This window comes from Thamnophis sirtalis, unplaced genomic scaffold, assembly GCF_051295495.1.
Source record: "Thamnophis sirtalis isolate CommonGarterSnake01/CBP01778 unplaced genomic scaffold, rThaSir2_p1.2 scaffold_9, whole genome shotgun sequence".
Classification (NCBI taxonomy): Eukaryota; Metazoa; Chordata; class Lepidosauria; order Squamata; family Natricidae; genus Thamnophis; species Thamnophis sirtalis.
Window position 1 is genome coordinate 17,542,607 of NW_028261389.1, and position 23,022 is coordinate 17,565,628.

Here is a 23,022-nt window from a genome sequence, read left to right on the forward strand (position 1 = left end):
CACCTTCCTCCCTCCCTCTCTCTGTCTCTCTTTCTGTCTCACACACACACACACACACACACAAATATCATGGTTGTCAGAGTGCGCACAGCATGACTACTATTTTGAGACAATCAATCAATCAATCAATCCTCTATTCTACACCGAGAACCACAATGGAGTTAGAACACAAGGAGAAAGATACACTAGGAGAGAGATAGACCCTCACATGGCCTCCCTTATATAGGCTGTTTCTTAAAGTGGCAGTAACCTTGCTGACTCATTCTCATTTCATCATCCCGGTTTACAGCCTTACAGCAGCTGGTCAGCTATTAAGTAATCATTACCCTGACAGTGGTGATGCAGCAGTCATAATTTTGACATCAGATTGTAAATCAGTTTCTCTGAAGTCATAACTTCTAACTGTCATTAAACAGATGATCATAAGTCAAGGACAACTTGGTATTATCACTGGCTTCCCAATCCACTCTATTCAACACCAAACACCCTCTTTCCCCATTTGTGAGTATCTATGCTTCAATACTCTAAGGATGGCTTCTCCCTTGACATGCAAATACAATAAATCAGATCGCCACAAGGAGAGAGACTTGTGGAGTCTGACAGCAGGTTAATTGCTAGGGAAAACCACAAAGAGGATCTGTTTCCTTTGCCGCTGTCTAATCCAGGTGACAGAAACCAAGAAGGAAGGGCCTAAGCAATACAAAAAGGACAATATGGTCACCCAGGGAACTCAAACTATGAAACCCAATTGCCTGAAGAGGCAATGAAGTGTAATAATAATAATAATAAAAAATACTGACCAACCGAGGCAAGCCTCTTTTCTCATAAGTAAATTCCAACAGCTGATTGGACGGACCGCTGGAGAGGACGATGGGCAAAATGTTGTCAGGGGGAATCACATGACCTGTAACACAAGAATCGAAGGAAAAAATGAACAAGCTGCTGTTCCTGTTAAGATGCTGAAAGGCTAAACTTCCTGGCTCTTGCGCAATTAACCAGATACTCAAGTATAGGGGCTGTCAAACTCATGGCCCGCGGGCCAGATGTGTCACACACTGGCCACACCCACGCCTGGTTTAGCGAAGGGGAAAACAGTCGTGATACATCACGTGGCAACGCCGTGACAACGTTAATTTGATACCAGTGCTCAAGTACAATGACTGAACAAATGTACCACGTTTCCCGAAAATAAGACATGGTCTTATTTTTTTAGCCGCCCCCGAAATAAGCCCTTGGCCTTATTTTAGGGGAGGTCTTATTATTTTTGAGATGCAGGAGGCAGTGAGCATGGTGCTGCTGTGTTGCAATATTTTCGGGGATGGCTTATCCGTTCAAAAGCCCGATTGGGCTTATTATCCGGGGAGGTCTTATTTTCGGGGAAACAGGATAGTCCCATGAGATCCGCTTGTTTCTTCTTCCAAGCAACACTCGGTGCAACGTGAAACTGTGGAAGGAAGTGTGGATGGCCTTAAATGACAGGAGGAAGACTCAAGACAATGAGTTGAGATATTGTCACTATCAAGACAATGGTGAAATAGGCAGGACTTGAGCCAGGGGTGGCAGCCGCTTACTTTCCCTACAGGTTCGCAAATGTGATTGTTAGCGGGCTGGCATCACTCCCACGTGCCACATCCCTGCATGCACTTTGCTTGCGCATGTGGCTTGCACGTATGACACAGCTTGAAAACATGCCTAAATAGGATGGCATAGATCCAGGAGAGGTGGGTGGGCCCAGCCGCAATTACCACTACCGGTTTGGGTGAACTGGTCCGAACCAGCTGAATACCACCTCTGACTTGAGCCCAGGCCAAATGTCAGCCTCTATCTCACATGCTTGCTATGGACTTCCATAGTAACGAGGAGGGAGGGGGCTCATGGTATTTGGAAGGGGGAACGTGCTGGTGGAGACATCTCGGAAAAGGGAGTTTTGTTCTCAACATCTTCTGTGCATGCTGATGGCTTGTGTTTGGGTTTGCTCCACGCCCAACTGTCTCCGCATACCAGCTGAATGAGGCCACCTAAAGATGCGCCCCACATGACACCTTTGGCAGTTGGAGATTGGACATTAGGTCGGGATAACTGGGGGGAGGGATTTCGGTAAACGTTTGATACCTACAAGTTCTCGCTTTTTTGCTTCACCTCTTGTTTCACTTTCGCTGTTTTCATTTCATATCCAGTAAAAGTACCTTTTCTCTAACTAAATGGAGTTGGGGGTTTTCTTTCTTAGATGTTGAATGAGGCAACGCCTGACACCAAGAATATAACTTGAGAAAATCTATCTCAGATAAGTCCCTCCCTGGTTCACAGGAAAATAAAAGTGAGGGTGGGTGAGGGTGGGAGGGGGTGGAAGCACATTCAGATATGCAAAATTCTGTACTATAGTTATTACAATAAAAGTAGTCCTGATCTATATTGCATTCATGTCTTAGTCTGGTGTATGTTGTTCGGTTGACGGAAACCTTCAGAGCATCTACCAGAACCTACGCTTAAGACAATGAAACAAACAAAATATTAAAAAGTTATGACGCTTATGTAGTTACTTACCAAGCGCATCTAAATTCTATTAAAGTATATAAAAATATCTTTACAATCCCCAAGGCAGGTCACAACTTTTGAGCACCGCTAATGTTTGGAAATTAAGAGCCACAGTGGCGCAGTGGTTAGAGTGCAGTACTGCAGGCTACTTCTGCTGATCACCGGCGACCAGCCATTTGGCAGTTTGAATCTTACCAGGGCTCAAGGTTGACTCAGCCTTCCATCCTTCTGAGGTGGGTAAAATGAGGACCCAGATTGTTGGGGGCAATAGGCTGACTCTGTTAACTGCTTAGAGAGTCCTGTAAAGCACTATGAAGCGGTATATAAGTCTAAGTGCTATTGCGATTAAAAGTTGAAAAATTTGACACGCCCTATCAGGACTTCCTCATTTTGAAAGTTTTTAATGCTGGATACTTTTTTAAAATTTTGCTTTACTTGCCACATTCTGCTTGCCCCATGGTCAAATCCGGAAATCACAGTAATTTTGCACATTTTACGGGTGATCTCTGAATTGGTTTACCAAAAATAAATTGCTCTGGTATTAATTTAACCCTTGTTATTTGCAATCAAAGTCAAGGCCTATAAAACCAATGATAGCAACATTAACAGAGATTTTGATAAGGAGTCAGAACACAGCTGGGACTCTATAGTAAATCTGAGCATTTTGCAAGAGATCATTTTACTTTTATTATAAGAGAAAAGCTCAAAGATTGCCACAATTGATAATTGAATCTTCCACGAGCCATTCTTTCACATTTTCTTCTCATTAATAGGCTTCTGGGTTCTAGTAAAACAAACAGATCTTTCAAACACCGGGACCTGCCTCTCATCATCTAAGTGAAACAAGGAGCAATTACTGTCAGTTGTGACAGCTGGAAGTCACAACTCAAGTGTGAAATGGAAAAATTTAGGAAATATGATCAGATGCTTTGAAGAGAAACGATCTTGGCACTATTTCAAGAACTCACAAATTTAGCGTCTGCTACTGAGTCCACCCTAATTTTTATTCTGAAACATTTGAAGAAAAAAGTAAGCCCCTTTTCATCATGATCACTTAAATCTGTAGCTTTTTGAAAAATAAAAAGTTTTGGAATACTAACCCAAGCTGTCCCTGTTCTAGAATTCATCATAAATACTGTATTTTTTGCAGTATAAGATGCATCTTTTTCCCTCAAAAAGGCTGAAAATCTGGGTGCGTCTTATACACTGAACACAGCATTTTTGGCCTCCCGAAACCCTGCCCCCTTCAGCAAAATGGCCGTGCATAGCCTTTAGGAAGCTTGGGGTTGGGGAGGGCATAAATGAGCAAAAAACGGCCCATTTTTTGCTCAATTCTGCTCCCCCAGCCCCCAAGAGCACTCTATAAACTTCCTAATGCCCTTTTTTGGACCAAAAAAAAGGGTCTGTTTTTTGCTAAAAACAGGCCGTTTCCCCCCCCCCCCGCCGCCGCCGCCGCCCAGGAACATTCTACAAGCCTCCTAAAAGCTATTCATTTGGGAGGTTTGCAGAGTGCAAAAACTTTTTTTTAAAAAAAAATTGCCTCTTCAAAACCTTCAAACATCCAGATTTTCAGCCTCTTTTTTGAGGAAAAAAGGTGCATCTTATGCTCTGAAAAATACGGTATATATATTTATATTCAATACATAACACCCATAGCTCCCCAAAACTCACCACAGGAAAATTCCTCAATCCTGTCAGCATCAACACCAGCACTCAAAAGCAGCTGTTGCCGGAAATCAGCCACCTGCAAAGCACATCATGAAAATCCTGTTTGTTTGTTTTAGAAGACTTACACAACATGCCCTACTCAGAGTGTTCAACTCTTGAGGAGGAAAAGATCCAAATTCTGCCCTCGTAGCCCCGTATAGGCAGCAAGAGAATCAATATCATTTTTCTAGGGTCCCTATAACTGTGATGGCGAAACTATGGCACACATGCCAGAGGTGGCACACAGAGCCCTCTTTGAGCACACGAGCCGTTGCCAGCTCCTCTCCTGGGCTCCGGCATGCATATGCGTACCGGCCAGCTGCTCTCTTCTGGGTTCCGGCACTCCGGCACAGATGTGCACAGGCTCCAATTTCAGCACTCAGTGCTGGAAAGGTTAATCATCCAAGATGATTAGGGGACTAGAGGCTAAAACATATGAAGAACGGTTGCAGGAACTGGGTCTGTCTACTTTAATGAAAAGAAGGACTAGGGGAGACATGATAGCAGTCTTCCAATATCTCAGGGGTTGCCACAGAAAAGAGGGAGTCAAACTATTCTCCAAAGCACCTGAGGGTAGAACAAGAAGAAATGGGTGGAAACTAATCAAGGAGAGAACCAGCCTAGAACTAAGGAAAAAATTCCTGACAGAACAATTAATCAGTGGAACAACTTGCCTCCAGAAGTTTTGAATGCTCCAACACTGGAAGTTTTTAAGATGTTGGATAACCATTTGTCTGAAGTGGTGTAGGGTTTCCTGTCTAGGCAGGGGGTTGGACTAGAAGACCTCCAAGGTCCCTTCCAACTCTGTCTATTCTATTCTATCACTGCCCTATAACATGCTCACATATGTTATTCTTGACTATTGGACCTTTAATTCACTATTATTCATCCTATTTGGTATTAGAAGCTTCTCGGGTAGCAATCCGATTCTCAAAGCTGGAAGAGCCCGTTCAAGTATATTTGAGAGGTTCTGCATGTAACAGAACTGCTCTTCCTCCTGGCTAAGGCCCTTCCCAAGCTTACCTCTGGGTGGGATACAGAGAAAGAAGACTAACTCCACCTCTTTATTCAAAGATAAAATCAGATCAAATAAGAAACTGTAGAGGCAATGCTTTACAGGCCCCTTCATTCAGCTGCGTGAGGGGTTCGGTAGTCCTCACTTGCTGACTGTCTCATGCAGCAACTATTCAAAGTTAAAAATAAATAAATTTGTGACCAGCCGTTGCACTGACGACCATTGTGGCTTCTCTCCATTCCATGATTGATGTTGTCAGCTTTTTACCTAGATTTTGAGTCCAACACATCTGGAGCTCACTAGATTAGGAAAGTCTGTTATAGAAATTGCTTAAGTGAGAGAAGGCTACACGGGGAAGAGGTATCAAAAAAAAATATTCAAACTTTGGGGAGGGGAGGGGGGGATGGAAGTGAGGAACCATTTGTGTGGTGTTTCTCAAAGGCCACTTGTCCAGATCCTGCCTCCTAACTTTATTTCTTGATAAGCTACCATGATGATAGTACTGATTAATTTCATGCAGTTAACAAACCAAAGAGAGGCTGGGATTTTTGTGAATAGACCAAAGGAAGGACAGGAGATAGACAAGTTGATCTCACCTCCCACCTTACATCCCTGACAAGAGTTGCTTTACAGAAAGACAATATCTAACTACCTCTCCCAACTTCTGTGGGGGGGAAAGATTGCAAGCTAAAGAATAAACCACTCAAGTTCATGATGCAACCTGGATTTTCATGGCCAACAAATCACTAGATCTGTATGCGAAGAGTTAGTCTTTATAACCTTTCCTATAGACTAGGGGTGTCAAACTTGCACCGTCATGGCAGCATCACATGACGTATTGGGACTTTTTTCCCCTTCGCTAAACCGGGTGGGGGCGTGGCCAGCACGTGACGCATCCAGGCCGCGGGCCACGAGTTTGACAGCCCTGCTCTAGACCACCATTCCGATGCCACCAGACTCAAGCCTAGATATCAGTACTCTAAGTGTGATGGAACTTGCCATTATGGTGTTACTAAAATCCTCTTACTTTATGGGAAAACTAAATGTTTACTGTTAGATGCAAAGATTTAGGATCTCTCTAGGACTTGGGAAAAACAGCAGGCAGACTGAATAGACCGAGAAGCTAAACCTCTAAATAAATGTTTCTTAAATTTGGGGATTTTAAGATGGGTGGACTTCAACTACCAGAACTCTCCAGTCAGGCCTGTTGGCCAGGGAATTCTGGGAATTGAAATCCAACCATCTTAAAGTTCCCAAGGTTGAGAAACACTGCTGTAAACACTGTGAAAGGCTTGCCAGGTGTGTTAAAAGCAAAATATAGTGCCAAAGAGAAGGAGCAGAAGGAGCTGAAGATTCAAAGCGACATCTTCATTCTGCTGCTTTTAAACAAGAAAGACCTGCTCCAACACTTTCTGTAGAACATCTGCTATGAAGGAAGTTGAGAAATCAGCTCCTTTAATTTGTTGTTTAAAATGTGAATAGAATAGAATAATTGTTGGAAGGGACCTTGGAGGTCTTCTAGCCCAACCACCTGCCCAGCCAGTAAACCCTATACCGCTTCAGACAAATGGATATCCAACATCTTCTTAAAAACGTCCAGTGTTGAAGCATTCACAACTTCTGGAGGCAAGTTGTTCCACTGATTAATTGTTCGAACTGTCAAAAAATTTCTCCTCCAGTTCTAAGTTGCTTCTCTCCTTGATTAGTTTCCACCCATTACTTCTTGTTCTACCCTGAGGTGCTTTGGAGAATAGTTTGACTCTCTCTTCTTCGTGGCAACCCCTGAGATATTGGAACACAGCTATCATGTCTCCCCTGGTCCTTCTTTTCATTAAACTAGACATACCCAGTTCCTGCAACTGTTCTTCATATGTTTTAGTCTCCAGTCCCCTAATCATCTTTGTTGCTCTTCTCTGCACTCTTTCTAGAGTCTTCACATCTTTTTTTACATCGTGGTGACCAAAATTGAATGCAGTAGTTGCCCATCACCCAAACGAAGTACAAAGATGCCCAATTCCCTGCTCACCGGCTGCATGGTGCCCCCAGCGATGACCACAGCTCGACATTCTTTCAGCACCGTGGCAAAATGCACAGCTGGATTGAGCAAAAGAAACTTGAGGCTGCTCAGGGCTAAAGTACCTGGGGGGAAAACAGCACATTTAGAGAGTTGGCAGGTAAACAATTAAAAACATTGAAGGGCAGCCTGAAATGCAGGGGGGGGGCTTTCCACCACCACTCCTGCCACACCCCATCCCACCCCTGCCTTGCTACTGTCAATTTGCTGGATGCTTCAAATGAAACAGTGAAAATATTCTTAGAGAAAGAGGACAACGAAAGCAACCGTGGTTGGTTCCCAGGGGCTAATATGGGAACATCATTTGATTAAGTTACAGCAATACTTAATGAAGTAATTCAGTAAGGAGCAATAAATATCACAACCTCCTTAATATTGCTATAATCCCAGGATCCAAAATGAATAAGGGGCAGTAATTTAGCAACGCCTGGAGAATAATATTTCCACGACTTGAATTGCAATTGTTTAGGTAAGTGCTCCTATAAAAAAGCATCACGTGTTTACATAAATATGGATATATATATATGTAATATATATATATATATATATATATATATATATATGGATATATATATAAACGCAGATACACAAATATAACAAAAAGGCAACAGTAAAAATATTGGGTTTCTGTCGTGATGGACTCTTGTGATGAGCCGATTGACAGATGTTGGAAGCAGTTAGCTTCCTCCCATAATTGGGGCTTACCAGGGGTTGTGACACACACACACACACACACACACACACACACACACACACACACACACACACACACACACACACACACACACACATATATATATATATATATATATATATATATATATATATATATATATGTTATATTTATGCTGATAAATAAATAAAGGGAGACTAGTATAGATCTATTTCAAGCTATTTAGCTCTCATCAGCTAGCCATACCCATGTTGGGAATCGAACCTGTGCTCTATTGCCTCTTAGGCAGATGTGTTAACCATTGAGCTACAGAGCTCGACTCCTTATATTTATATTTATATATATTTATTTTCAGATGTTTCCTCCAGGAAAGGCATCTGTGGGGATATAGACAGACCTCACTTAATGACTGCCATGTTTTAGCAACTGTTCAAATCACAATGATCTCGAGAAAGGTACTTTGTGAGATCGAGAGGGGCAGTTTTAAAAATCTGATAAATAAATAAAAGTAAATTAACGTTATGATCGGTCCTTACAATTATGACAACTCCAGCATCCCAAGGTCATACAATTGCTATCTGTGTGCTTCACAAGCGGTTTCCAACAAGCAGAATCAATGGAGAAGCTGGCAGTCAAATCACAAGCCACAGCTCCATGATAGAAAGCCGCGGTGGCACAGTGGTTAGAATGCAGTACTGCAGGCTACCTGTGCTGACTGCCAGCTAACTGAAATTCGGCAGTTCGATCCTCACTGGCTCAAGGTTGACTCAGCCTCCCATCCTTCCGAGGTGGGTAAAATGAGGACCCAGATTGTTGGGGGTAAATATGCTGACTCCGTAAACCGCTTAGAAAGGGCTGGGAAGCACTGTGAAGAGGTATATAAGTCTAAGTGCTATTTCTACTGCTATCTCTCACTTAACCACAAGCCGACTTACTTAATGACCACATGGGAAGTGACGTAAGCCCATTGCAATCATGCAAAGTTCTGTTTGGTGACCCTGTTGATTAGTGAGGGAGTTACCAATCCCAGCTGTGATCGCTAAATAAGGAGGACGAATAATGGAATGACCTTGAAATAATTCAATATATATACACAATCAGGTGTACTTATTTTTAAATAAAGCAAATCAAACGCAGATACACAATACCTTGCCTGCTGAGAATGACTCTCCCGTCTTGGTTTGCATTTGTGAGCGCGGCTAGGAAACTCTCAATGTGCATTAGTGGAGATGCCATTTTGGGGTGGTCGTCCTCACCTTCCCCGGGAGAACTTTGCAGAGCCCCTGCAGATCAAAAGGCAGCTTCTCATTTGGAAAGGCCTCTTCTCCCCTGAAGACCATCATCTCCCAATTCCTAATTTCAACAGCCACACAGGTAGCATGTCCAATTTATTTGCATTTGGGGCTATTGTCAACCCTGAAGTGAACCTGGCTGAGGCCACCTTGGAGGCTTCAGGGTTGCCACACAACAGAGGGAGAAGGGAAATAGTTAGATGGGGTTTTGTAGCCAAAACAATAAAGTTTCCCTGTGGGAACCAAGGGCATTCTCACAAGTGGCTGGCCAGAGGAGGAGCGAAGTAACCAAGCAACCGGATTGGACAGCGTGACCAGTGACTTGGGGGGAAAGAGGGAACTTTAATTAGGTGAAAGCTGCGGGAACTTTCAGAGTCGGCTTTCACCAGTTGTGCCAATATGATGTATCCAATAAAACTGTCCTTTGGGGAATTTGCCTGCCTCGGAGTTCTTCTTTCTATGGAGTATGGAGTAGTTTATTTATATGCCGCCCTTTTCCCTGGGGGGACTCAGGGCGGCTTACAATTCGAAAGGAGGGGAAAACAAACAGATTAACACATAAGACAGTACATCATTAAAAGCACAACATTCATACAATTCGGCTGGGTTACGGTCTTTAACCCCAGGCCTGACGGGATAGCCAGGTTTTAAGGGCTGTGCGGAAGGTCTGGAGGGTGGTGAGGGTACGAATCTCCACGGGGAGATCATTCCATAGGGTCGGAGCTGCCACCGAGAAGGCTCTCCTCCGCGTGGTTGCCAGTCGACATTGACCGGCAGATGGAACTCGGAGGAGGCCTAATCTATGGGATTTAATTGGTCGAGTGGAGGTAATTGGCAGTAGGCGGTCTCTCTCTATGGGTGCTTGGAATCCTGACAGCTATGTCTAAATGTGTGTTAATAGAAAAAAGGCTGCCGACAAGAGGCTGAATCAACATTCTTGCCAAAGAAGTTTTTGCATTCTTGTCCCAGAACAATTTATCAAGGCAACAATGACATATGGCTCTTACAGAGGCCCTCAATCTTGCAAAAAACTGAATTACTGTAGCAAGAAAAGTCAAAACTCTGATTCTTCATTGCCTTTCAAGAGACAGGTAGAAAAAATGACTTTTTCTATGCATTATTTATATTATTATACCTATTATTTATATCTTCATCATTCTATATTTTATTTTTCATTCTTCCAAAGGGAAATAATATGTTTGTCCTAAGCCACAACTCCGCATGAAGTTGCGCAAAGACATGGACGTCCTACTTACACTAAAATGAAAAGAAAGAAGCCAAGAACAGGGAAGCTCCGTAGGCCCAACTGTTTCCAAACCTACTGAAACATCACTACAGGTGGCCCTCGACTTACCAACACAATTGAGCCCCAAATTTCTGTTGGGAAGTGAAACATTTGTTAAGTGAGTTCTGCCCCATTTTACGACTTTTCTTGCCACGGTTGTTAAGCGAGCCACTGCGGTTGATCAGTTAGTAACCCGGTTGTTAAGTGAATCTGGCTTCCCCATTGACTTTGCCTGTGAGAAGGTCGCAAAAGGAGGATTGCCGTGTTCTGACCGGGGCTTCCCAAGAGCCTGAAGCAAACTCCTTGTCCCGGCAAAAAAAAACTTTTATTAATTTCCTGTGAATTCTGCTCATTCACATCCAGCAAAGTCTTTCAAAGGAGGATTTACAGTCACAGACCTTATCTGGCTTGGAGAGCTGCCAGGCTGATATCTGCAAAACTTGGCAAGGAGTCTCAGAGAGTCATGAACCAATTAAGCGAACTAATTGTCTCCTGCAAACTCCACTCCCCTTTCACCTCTCTTTTATTTCCTCTGTGTGGGGCCATTCATCGTCCACCTGTGCCTTTACTTCTGAGTCGGCCCTTGTTCTTAGCTGTTCTCTTCTCCTGGCAGCTCTACGCATGCACACATCGGGAACAGATTCCAGCTGTTCTTCTGCCCATTGATGTCCGACTCCGAAGGCAGCTGATAATTGTCAGATGTCCCTGGTCCCCTCTCTGCCTCCGATGCAGAGCCCTCATCAGAGCCTTCCCCAGACTCCAAAACTGGCCCATGTTCCTCCCCAACCAAATCTGCTGCCAGATCCACTGGCTGCTGGCGGGCCACAACAGACACAGCAACAGTCATCAGATTCAAGGTACTAATTATGACCTTTAAAGCGCTCCATGACTTAGGACCAGGATACTTGCGAGACCACCTACTGCCACCGGTAGCCTCCCACCATCCAGTGCGATCCCACAGAGTTGGCCTCCTCAGGGTGCCGTCAGCCAGACAGTGTCGGCTAGCGACCCCCAGGGGGAGAGCCTTCTCTGTGGGAGCGCCTTCCCTCTGGAATGAGCTGCCCCCACAGCTTCGTATAATCCCCAACCTCCGGTCCTTCCGACGCGCTCTAAAAAGTTGGCTTTTCCAGCAAGCCGGCCTGGCCTGAACAAAATAAAATAAATTATTGATCATTGTTAATTTTAATCAATTTTTTTTTAAAAATATTATTGTTAATGCTAATTGGGTTTGTTTAGGATATTCTATTTAATTTTTTTTAACTTTTGTATTATGTGTTTTTTTTAAATGTTGTACGCCGCCCTGAGTCCTTGGGAGAAAGGCGGCATATAAATACAATAAATCCAAATCCAATCCAAATATGAACCAGTTGCCAGGTATCTGAATTTTGATCACATGATCATGGGGGGGAAGGCTGCAACGGCCGTAACTGTAAAAAAGGCTCACAAGTCACCTTTTTTCGGTGCCGTTGTAACTTTGAACTGTTGTCAGTCGAGGACTGCCTGTATTTTTATGTCTTGTCTCTTCCTCCTCGCCTCCTTCCAATTCTGAACCCTGCCAAAAATTGCTTTTTTGTAGCCAAACTCACCTTCTTTTTCTGGTCTCTTGTTCAAGGTTTGCAGAAAGTTCTGCAAACCAGACAACTTTTGGTGGTCTTTGCTGGTTTTGGAAACTCCGTATTTTTCCACAAATCCTAAGAGCTGCAAGACAGGAAAAAGACCAGAAAATATTGTTTAAATATTGTTGTCTGTAAGCTTTTCCCTGTCTGTTAATCATAACCCTGCAAAGGCAGAAAAGAGGAAAAACATTCAGACAATCTGTCTTCCCAAGGGAGACCAACAGACACACCCCAGAAACCATGAAGAGACTCGGCTGGTTTATAAATGGCCGCACAGGTAGTCCTCAACTTACAACCACTCATTTAGTGACCATTCAAAATTGCAATGCCACTGAAAAAAGAGACTTATGACCATTTTCCACTCTTAGGAAAATCTCAGTGGTGCAAGGGTTAGAGTGCAATACTGCAGGCTACTTCTGCTTTTCTGATCACCTTTTCTGACCTTCCGACAAGCAAAGTCAACGGAGAAGGCCGATTCAGTTAACAACTGTGGCAAGAAAGGTCATAAAATGAGCAAAACTTAATCAACGTCTTGCTTAACAACATAAACCTTGGTCTCCAATGTGGTGGCATGTTGAGGACTATCTGTACGCCGTAAATTTGATTTAATGCAATACATTTAGCTCAGTGTTTCTCAACCTTGGCAACTTGAAGATGTCCGGACTTCAACTCCCAGAATCCTCCAGCCAGCGAATGCTGGCTGGGGGATTCTGGGAGTTGAAGTCCGGACATCTTCAAGTTGCCAAGGTTGAGAAACACTGATTTAGCTTACCTTTCAATTCAATTATAATATAATTATTTTCCTCCCGTAGATTTAATCAACGTTCCCTTCCACTCAAGAAAAGTTACAGTAAGGTAACATCTATTGAAATTTTGGGGAGCCTTACCCCAACTGTTCACAAGTCCCCACACAGTTTATTCTTGCATCTCTGCGGAGGAAATAGCTAACCAGATTGATCTGACTCAATCTAAGGCAACTTATGTTCCCATAACCCATGGAAAATTCCTGAAAACAGACCCCCACAAGGCACCCAAAGGACACGGAACCAGAATTTTATTGTACTCTGTTGATGCAGTTACCTTCTTGCTGATGCAACTTTTCTCACAGTAACGCTGAACCTGTTGAAAAAGGAGAACAGGCACATTAAAAGGTGCCTCGTTGTCTTAACAGGTTATCTCCAGTTTTAACCTTCTTTGCCAGATTATCACAATTTATTGTTCAATCCACACCTTGAAGAAGCAGAGTCTTCAGTCATCCTGGAGCTCCTTCATGACTCCTTACAGAAACTCCTAAAGGTTACTCAAAGGACCATCTAACTTGCATCCTTTTGCTTAACTTTTCTCCTCCCTTCCTATCCAAGCTATCTGGTTGACAGGCATCTCACTGTAAACTGGCAGCTTTCAAGCCACCGCAACCATTCAAGGCCTGTAGTGCAACTAGACTCAGGCCAGTTGAATATTCTACAATCCATATTATATGCATGACATGTGTGTTTGGGTGTGCATGGAAAGTAACACATTTGCTGCCAAACTCAAGCAGGTCCAGAGCAATTCTGCTATTCATTAGCATCGGTATTACTATCTCTTTTCAGTCTTATAAAAATAAAGGTAAAGGTTCCCCCGCACATGCGTGTTAGTCGTTCCCGACGCTAGGGGACGGTGTTCATCTCCGTTACAGCGCCGAAGAGCCAGCACTGTCCGAAGACGTCTCCGTGCTCATGTGGCCGACATGACTAAACGCTGAAGGCACACAGAGAAGTTACCTTCCCACCAAAGGTGGTCCCTATTTTTCTACTTGCATTTTTTAATTGGTTGGCAGAAGCTGGGACAAATAACAGGAGCTCATTCTGTTACGCGGCACTAGGGATTCAAACCGCTGAACTGCCAACATTTCTGATCGACAAGCTCAGCATCTTAGCCACTGAGCCATCGCCTTCTTTATAATCCAGCCTAAATAAATGTTGAGGTTTCTTCAAGAGTAAGAGTGAGGTTTTAATGGAAGTGAACATTTCTCAGGCTCGTACTGCAGCCTGAGAAAAAGAGAGACTGGTATAATCAACAGCCGTAAATGCTGGATTCACACAATGGACAAATTGCTTTTTCCAAATTATTTTCTAAAGATGTCCTTGGTTCCAATGCTATGATTTTTTTGCCTGTCGATATAAGTATGTCTTAGCTATTAATAAAGAATTAATACAGGCAAAATCTGATCAGGGTGTAAAAGGAAAAAGGAAACACCTCTTTGGAGGGCTCTAAGTTTCAGCTCCCTACCAAATTCTAAACTTTAGTGCAGTTCTTTACCTTGAAGAGATTGATGTTGTCAACTTGACACTGGAACAGAAAGTCATTGATGGATTTCAGCTGCACCCCTTAGAGAGAAAGTGGGGAAAAGCAATTTTAAAAAATCTGGTTTGCTTACACCAGATAAAAACAAGATTTTTCAGATCGGTGGCAATCATCTTCTTAAACCCCATACTAGCCAAATCATGACAATTTACACACTTTCTGGAGTCGCACCCACCACTTACCTCCTTCTGGTATGCTCTGTGTATTTGGATTCTGATTTACATTTCCTGGAGAAAAGCAGAGCAGCAATGGTTATGAAATTATAGGCTAAACTATATATCACTATGGGCTACACAATATATCACTAGGGGCTAAACTACAATACCAGTGTACCATCGTGACCCGACAAATGCGCGCCCGACAACAGCGCGCCGACAAAACCGCGATGTCGACAGCGCGCCGACGAATGAGCACAGAAGCGTGCCAACAAAAGAGCGCCGACAGAAGCGCCATTACGGTTAAGGTAAGGGTTAGGGTAAGGGTAAGGGTTAGGGTAAGGGTTAGGGTTACGTTTAGGTTTAGGTTTAGGGTTAGGTTCAGGGCTAGGTTTAGGGTTAGGTTATTGTTAGGTTTAGGGTTAGGTTTAGGATTAGGTTTAGGGTTAGGTTTAGGGTTAGGTTTAGGTTTAGGGTTAGGTTAGGGTTAACTTTAGAGTTAGGTTTAGAGCGCGCTTCTGTTGGCGCGCTGTTGTCGGCGCACTTCTGTGCTCATTCGTCGGTGCAATTTTGAACTCGCGCTTTTCTCCCCACGGTTTTGTCAACGCGTTTTTGTCAAGCACGCATTTGTCAGTGAACCGTGTACCATTAGTTCTTGACTTGCAACCGCATCTGAGCCCCAAATGTCTGTTGCTAAGTGAGACAGTTGTAATGTGAGTTTTGCCCCATTTTTGCCAGGGGTGAAATGCTACCGGTTCAGATCGGTTCGCCTGAACCAGTAATAAAAAATGCTACCAGTTCAGACAAACCGGTATATTCGACGATATCCTGCTTTCTAGCTAATCTAAATCACCTGGCACAGCGAATTTCGCCCTCCCGCTGTTCTACTCATCTTTGCAGACATTCAAAATGTTCCTTTTTTAGGGATGTGCGGGCGTGCCTCAGGCGCACATACGCGCAAAGCGAGTACTCGGTAGCAAACTGACCGAACTGGTAGCAGACTTCAGAGGATTTCACGGCTGACATTTGGTAAGTGAATCACTGCAGGTATTAAGCAAGTAATACGGTTGTTAAGTGAATCCGACTTCCTCATTGACTTTGCTAGTCAGAAGGTTGCAAAAGAGGATCACATGACTCCAGGACAAATACAATTACAAATACAATAGCAGAGTTGGAAGGGACCTTGGAGGTCTTCTAGTCCAACCCCCTGCCTAGGCAGGAAACCCTATATCATTTCAGACAAATGGCTATCCAACATCTTCTTAAAGACTCCCAGTGTTGGGGCATTCACAACTTCTGGAGGCAAGTTGTTCCACTGATTAATTGTTCTAACCGTCAGGAAATTCCTCCTCAGTTCTAAGTTGCTTCTCTCCTTGATTAGTTTCCACTCAGTGGCACATAAATATGAGTCAGTTGCCAAAGTCATAAGAATAAGTTTTTGGGGGGGGGAAACATAGCACTTGTAAAAATGAACCACTAGATTTTTAACTGACTTAATTAAGCACGTGATATGAATCCGGTCAAAGAATACATACCAGAAATCAACTGTAGGTTTTTGACCAGCAAGCAACTATATAACCACGAGGCTGGCTTTTTACATTTTAGTCTCTCTCTTTTTTTTAACATAACGTCATCCCCTAAGAGAGAAGTATTCTTTTTCTGCTATGTTAATTCAAACTTACACTTCAAATAGTTTCCAATTTGCTTGTAATTACATTTATTGCATTGGTACATGCATTTAAAAAAAATTAAAACAAGCAATTTAGACTTTGAGTACATTAAGCTGGTAGCAAAGATCTGTAAATATTCAACACTAATGCAATTATAAAGCATCTATCCAGAGCACAAGTATACACCTGAGGAAAAACAGGCATCAGAAGGCATGCAGTAATTCCATTACAGCATTGCTTAAAATCAGAATTTCATCCTTCATTTGCTTTGTGCTTCTATCTATTCTGTTCGGGATGAGCAGAATGGAAGGAGACAAAGACTTGCCGGAGAAGTTAAAGATGGTAATGATCAAAGGACGATTGCCTTGGGGTGAGGGGGGGGAGGGGAAGAGATGAAGCAGGGTTGCTTGTTTCATTTTTCAAGAAATCTGTGAGACGACAAACTGATATCCCTGCAGTCCATATAATGTCAAATTAATTAATGTTAAATTCTTGGATGCAAGTTGGCCATATAAACAGTGGCATGGAGCTTGATGGGACATTCCCCTGCAGAAGGTAGCCGGCATTGGAAAGATGATTCTCGGGACTCTGTTCTTACCTCCTAGGACAGCCACAAACTTCTCCAGCAAAAACAAAATCTGTTTAATGTACATCAAATTCTTGGCCTTCAAGCGTTTCCTAAAAAGAGACCAGATGATATATGAGTCAGTGGTGGGATGCTCTTACCGTCGCTACCAGTACACTGATCGTGATCTGTTCATACACACGCCTGACGTGCGCTGCGCACGCATGCGCAATCCACTGCCCCTGCGACAACCAGCTCCTTGTTAGGGTTCGCGCAGGCACCGCACACTGTGCCTTTTGGCATAAATACAGCTATAGAGTGCGGGCGGGTAGGCAGGTGGACCAAATGAGCTCTCAGCTGCTCCAGGCCACTACCGGTACTGCCGTACCGGGCCATACCCACAGCAACCCACTACTGTGTTACAAGGGTAACACAATGCAAGACAACCAGGCTGAGCTTACAAATATAACTGGGAAGGCCCATGGAGTGAGTAACGTGAATGATGAGGGACAAAAAACATATATAGCCATATACCAAAATGGTTGGAATTTCAGTATCTTTGCCCATAGAGCAGCAGTCACCAACTGCTGGTCCGTGGACAACCATAAGAAAATTTTGGTAGTCTGCAAAAAAAAAAAATTTGCATTTTTTATATTGCACTAAATCAGGGGTCCTCAAACTACGACCCCTGGGCCGTATACATGCAATGAACGTTTGTGTTGCTGCAGAGAGTCTCGGGGTCTTTTTGTGCGGGTCGGAGGGGGACAGTAATTCTGACTTGGGGTCTGCTTCATCCTCCTGGTGTGGGGCTTTGGGCAAAGGCTGGAGGAAAGTGCCACTGGTGGTGAAGAGCCGGAGGGCCTTGCTCCAGTGGGACTGCATCATGGCCTGGAAATGTCTGACCATCTCAGCCCACTGAGCCTGCAGGCGCCGCTACCTGGCCTTGAACTCCCACAGGTCTTCCCTCTGCTTGGAAATCCTATGCTCATAGTCCTTAGTGAGGTCCTTCTGCTGAGCCTCTTCCTCCTCAGCCAGATCCAATTTGAACTGAGCCAGCTGTTTTTCATGGTGGCTGGGTCATGGTCTCATTAGCTCCAGCAACTGCTTCCTGTTGGGGCCCTAAGGAGCCCGGGTGGGGAGGCGAGGAGTGGCGAGTAGAGGCTGGCAAGTCATCCCTCGACATGAGTGACATCATGTTGGCCACACCCACCCAGTCACACGATCACCTAGCCACACCCACCCAATCATTAGGCAGATAAATAGTGGATTTAAAATTATGAATTTAGTGGCCCCTGAGGTCTGAAAGGTTGGTGACCCCGCCATACAGTTTCTTTCCCAAAAGCATCAGTAATCTTCTTTCTGCTATGAAAGATCCAGGAAGATAAACTTTGCATCAGAACTTCCCCATTGTCCAGACCAGAGTTACACAACTCAATGGATGGGAATGAGACACACGGAGACCTTAAAAATAATGATGGGTCACAAAGGAATAACTGGCATGCCAAACGGTGGCTGGTGGTATGGCAGCAGCCCTGGCGCTGGTAGTGTTGGTGAGACCTGGAGGCACTGGAAGGCCTTGGCAAGCATGTTTTTAGGGCCGAGGTGGCTGTGAAAAACCACCGTATTTTTGGAGTATAAGACGCACCTTCCCCCCAAAAACGGGTGAAAATCTGGGTGCGTCTTATACACTGGATACAGCATTTTTGGCCTCCCGAAACCCCGCCCCCTTCACAAAAAATGGACGTGCAGAGGATTTGGGAGGCCTGCAAAGTGCTCCTGGGGGTTGGGGAGGGCAAAAACGAGTGAAAAACGGGCCATTTTTTGTTCCTCCTCCCCCCCCTCTGAAGCTCTCTACAAGACTCCTAAAGGCTATGCGTGCCCATTTTTTGGCAAAAAAAGGGCCCATTTTTGTAAAAAAACGAGTTGTTTTTTGCTCGTTTTTGACCCCAGCAGCACTTTGCACGCCTCTCAAACTCTGCATGCCCTGTTTTTCACAAAAAAATGAGGTGTGCAGAGGATTTGGGAAGTCTGCAGAGTACAAAAACTTTTTTTTTATTTACCTCTTCAAAATCTTGGTGCATCTTACACTCTAAAAAATATGGTAGGTGGCAGCAGTCATGTTGTGGGAATGGATTTTGTTCGGTTTTCAGAAAACGACAGACTGCACAAGGCTGTTTTGCAAGCTATATGGCGCCATGGGCTATATTTATTGATTTATGGATACAGGCAGTCCTCAATTTGCAACCCTAATCCGGCCCAAAATTTCTGTGGCTAAGTGAAACAGTTATTAAGTGACTTTTGGCCCATTTTGCAACCTTTCTTGCCACGGTTGTTAAGTGAATCACTTCAGTTGTTCGGTTAGTAACACCGTTGGTAAGTGAATCTGCCTTCCACATTGACTTTGCTTGTGTTAGCAGGTCGCAAAAGGAGATCACATGATTCCGAGGCCCTGCAGCCGTCATAAACACGAGTCAGCTTCCCATGCATCTGAATTTTAATGACTTGAGCATGGGAATGTTGCAATGGTCGTAAATGTGAAACACAGCCATAAGTCGCTTTTTTCAGTGCCTTCCTTGTAACTTTGAATGGTCGCTAAACGAAAGGTTGTAAGATGCATTTTATGTTTCTAGCCTATATAGGTAGTCCTCCCTTTAGGACTGGCTGCTTAACAACCATTCATTCCTGGGGGAGCTTACGACCTACTTCCAAAGATCTCATCAAGTACCACCATTAGCAACATCCTGCAGTCACATGACTATGTTTTATTACCGTTTTGGCAAAAAAACAACAACCAGCAATTACTTAGTTTTCTGCAAAATTGGCGCATAGCCAACTGTGGATTAGTTTAGTGACTGTTACAGTCACTACATGATTGCCACAATGAAGGTCGTAAAATTGGGTCAGTCTTGTGGCTGAGCCATTTTTTTGACTATCTTGAGTTACAACCAGGATGGGCCTGCTCCATTACGGTCATAAGTCAAGGACTACCTGTATGTTGTGCAGGTCCAATCTCGACCATAAAACTACTTGCTAGGTGTGCTTCTCCTCCTCTCCCTCTAAGAGTGGAAAGTTAGAAATCGCCAGGTAGTTTGTAGCAAACTTCAATTTGCCATTGTAGATGGGATTTAGATAGAACGGACAGACTGACAGATAGATGATAGATAGATAGATAGATAGATAGATAGATAGATAGATAGATAGATAGATAGATAGATAGATAGATAGGGAGGGAGGGAGGGAGGGAGGGAGAGAGAGAGAGATGATAGATAGATAGATTATAGATGGATTTGGATGGATGGATGGACAGACTAATAGATAGATTGATTTAGATGATAGATAAGATTATAGATGGATTTGGATGGATGGATGGATGGATGGATAGATAGATAGATTATAAATGGATTTGGATGGATGGATGGATGGATGGATGGATGGATAGATAGATAGATGATATATAGATAGATGAGATAGATAGATGATATATAGATAGATGAGATAGATAGATGATAGATGATAGATAGATAGGTGATAGATAGATAGATTTAGATGATAGATAGATTATAGATGATTTGGATGGATGGATGGACAGACTAATAGATAGATTGATTTAGATGATAGATAAGATTATAGATGGATTTGGATGGATGGATGGATGGATGGATAGATAGATAGATTATAAATGGATTTAGATAGATGGATGGACAGATAGATAGATAGATAGATAGATAGATAGATAGATAGATAGATAGATAGATAGATAGATAGATAGATAGATAGATAGATAGATAGATAGATAGATAGATAGATATTGATTATAGATGGAAGGATGGATGGACGGATGGACAGATTTAGATAGATAGATAGATTAAGATAGACAGACAGACAGACAGACTATAGATTATAGATGGATTTGGATGGATAGATGGATGGATGGATCTGTCGATGGACAGACTGATAGACAGATAGATTTAGATAGATCAGTGGTAGTCAACCTGGTCCCTACCGCTCACTAGTGGGCATTCCAGTTTTCCTGGTGGGCGGTATGGGTTTGCTGTCACTCTGCTTTATAAATTTTATAAAGTAAAGTTACTTCCCTACTTTATAAATCACCATTACTGTGGACCCGGTGGGTGGTTAGAAAATTTTACTACTAACAGAGATACAAAAGTGGGCAGTAGGTATAAAAAGGTTGACTACCCCTGAGATAGATAGATTATAGATGGATTTGGATGGATGGACGGACAGTCTCACATTTCCACAAATCAGGACCTTGAGTTGCAAACACTCACCTGTATCGTTCCATGTACTGAAGGAGCTGGGAGTGGGCGCGGCACAGCTAAAATTGATATAAAACACAAGACAATATTGAGGCCTATCACCTGACCAGCATCATTTTGCCCAAAAGGCTTCTTTTTTCCCCATCAAGTTTTTTTATTTTATACTATTTATACATATCAGTGCGTGAAGGGTGTGATACCTGGGTATCATACATTTCAAGACAAATAGACATAATATTATTACTCATAATTATTACATTTCATTTTCATTGCTTCATATTGTTTACAGATACCTTTTACTACTGCCCTTCAGTTTCAAAACCTCCCTCTCCTTCTTTCATATATCTTAATGTATGTATGCATGTATGTGTATGTGTGTATATATGTATATGTATACACACACACACACTATTATTCCCCTCTTATTTCTAACTCTATTTTAACTCTTTTTCCCCCCCATATCACTATAATATTCAAATATGTAAGGAGAAACTTCCTAACAGTGAGCACAATTAACCAGTGGAACTACTTGCCCCCAGAAATCGTGGGTGTGCCATCACTGGAGATGTTGAAGAAGAGACTGGACAGCCATTTATCTGAAGTGCTATAGAATCTCCTGCTTGAGCAGAGGGCTGGACTAGAAGACCTCCAAGGTCCCTTCCAGCGCTGTGTGCTTGATTTGAATCCCAAGGGGTTCGTAGGCTGGTTGTAGGTCAATGTTTCTTTTGATGGAATTGCTTGTGGAATGCCAGGTTTATGTTAACCAATATTCAGGGACATCCATCTCAGAGACTGGGAGTAATTTACAGTCTCTTACCAAAGCCTGACACCGGGCTTTTGGCACTGGGCAAAGAGAGCACAAGAAAGTTGCTGGTAGGAGCAGAGGGGCCCTCAGGCCTGACTCACCTGCGAGCCGGTCACCTGAGTGCTGTAGATGGAAGCAATGGTATCGATCAGATTGTGTGCTTCATCAATTATCACTACCTGATCCTTCAGCTGGATCCCAGATGCTCTTCGGGTTGCTTCATGCAGAAGCATTTGGTATGGCAGCACCACCATCTGTGCGACGGACGGAAGCATTCGTTCAATAGGAAGTCCATATACATACATACATTCATACATAATCTTATTTGTTAGATTTTATATTTCACTATTTTTCTAGGAGTTCAAACAGGTATATATTGTTCCAAGTCTACAAAGTAGGCTAACCTGGAAAATAATCACAGGTTCAAAATCACCCTATTTCTTAGCTAACGATCATTTTGAATTTATCTATCTATCTATCTATCTATCTATCTATCTATCTATCTATCTATCTATCTATCTATCTATCTATCTATCTATCTAAATCCATCTATAATCTATCCATCCATCTATAATCTATCTATCCATCTATCTGTCTATCCATTCATCTAAATCCATCTATAATCTAACTAAATCCACCCACCCACCTACTTACCTACCTACCTTCCATACCTACCTACCTACCTACCTACCTACCTACCTACCTACCTACCTATCTATCTATCTATCTACCTATCTAAATCCATCTATAATCTATCTATCCATCCATCATCTATGTCTGTCTGTCTATCTATGCATCCATCTAAATCCATCTATAATCTATATATCTAAATCCACCCACCCACCTATCTATCTCCATCCATATCCATCCATCTATCATCTATCTGTCTGTCTGTCTATCCATCCATCTATATCTATCTAAATTCATCCATCTATCCATAATCTATCTATCTATCCATCCATCTATCTGTCTGTCTGTCCGTCTATCCATCTATGTCTATCCAAATT

General features: G+C 43.0%; 1 protein-coding gene across 1 annotated transcript in view; it reads right to left on the reverse strand.

Annotated features, from left to right (window-relative positions):
* Window positions 1-23,022, reverse strand: part of DDX11 (DEAD/H-box helicase 11) — a 47,392-nt gene that overhangs the window by 8,507 nt on the left and 15,863 nt on the right. Inside the window, exons 9-19 of the mRNA XM_087722467.1 lie at window positions 22,117-22,269; window positions 21,223-21,269; window positions 16,967-17,046; window positions 14,726-14,770; window positions 14,499-14,566; window positions 13,278-13,316; window positions 12,168-12,279; window positions 9,153-9,287; window positions 7,284-7,396; window positions 4,207-4,279; window positions 801-904 (exon numbers count right to left, since the gene is read on the reverse strand). Coding sequence (XP_087578593.1) covers window positions 801-904; window positions 4,207-4,279; window positions 7,284-7,396; window positions 9,153-9,287; window positions 12,168-12,279; window positions 13,278-13,316; window positions 14,499-14,566; window positions 14,726-14,770; window positions 16,967-17,046; window positions 21,223-21,269; window positions 22,117-22,269 — 969 coding nt within the window. The remainder of the gene's footprint in view (window positions 1-800; window positions 905-4,206; window positions 4,280-7,283; window positions 7,397-9,152; window positions 9,288-12,167; window positions 12,280-13,277; window positions 13,317-14,498; window positions 14,567-14,725; window positions 14,771-16,966; window positions 17,047-21,222; window positions 21,270-22,116; window positions 22,270-23,022) is intronic.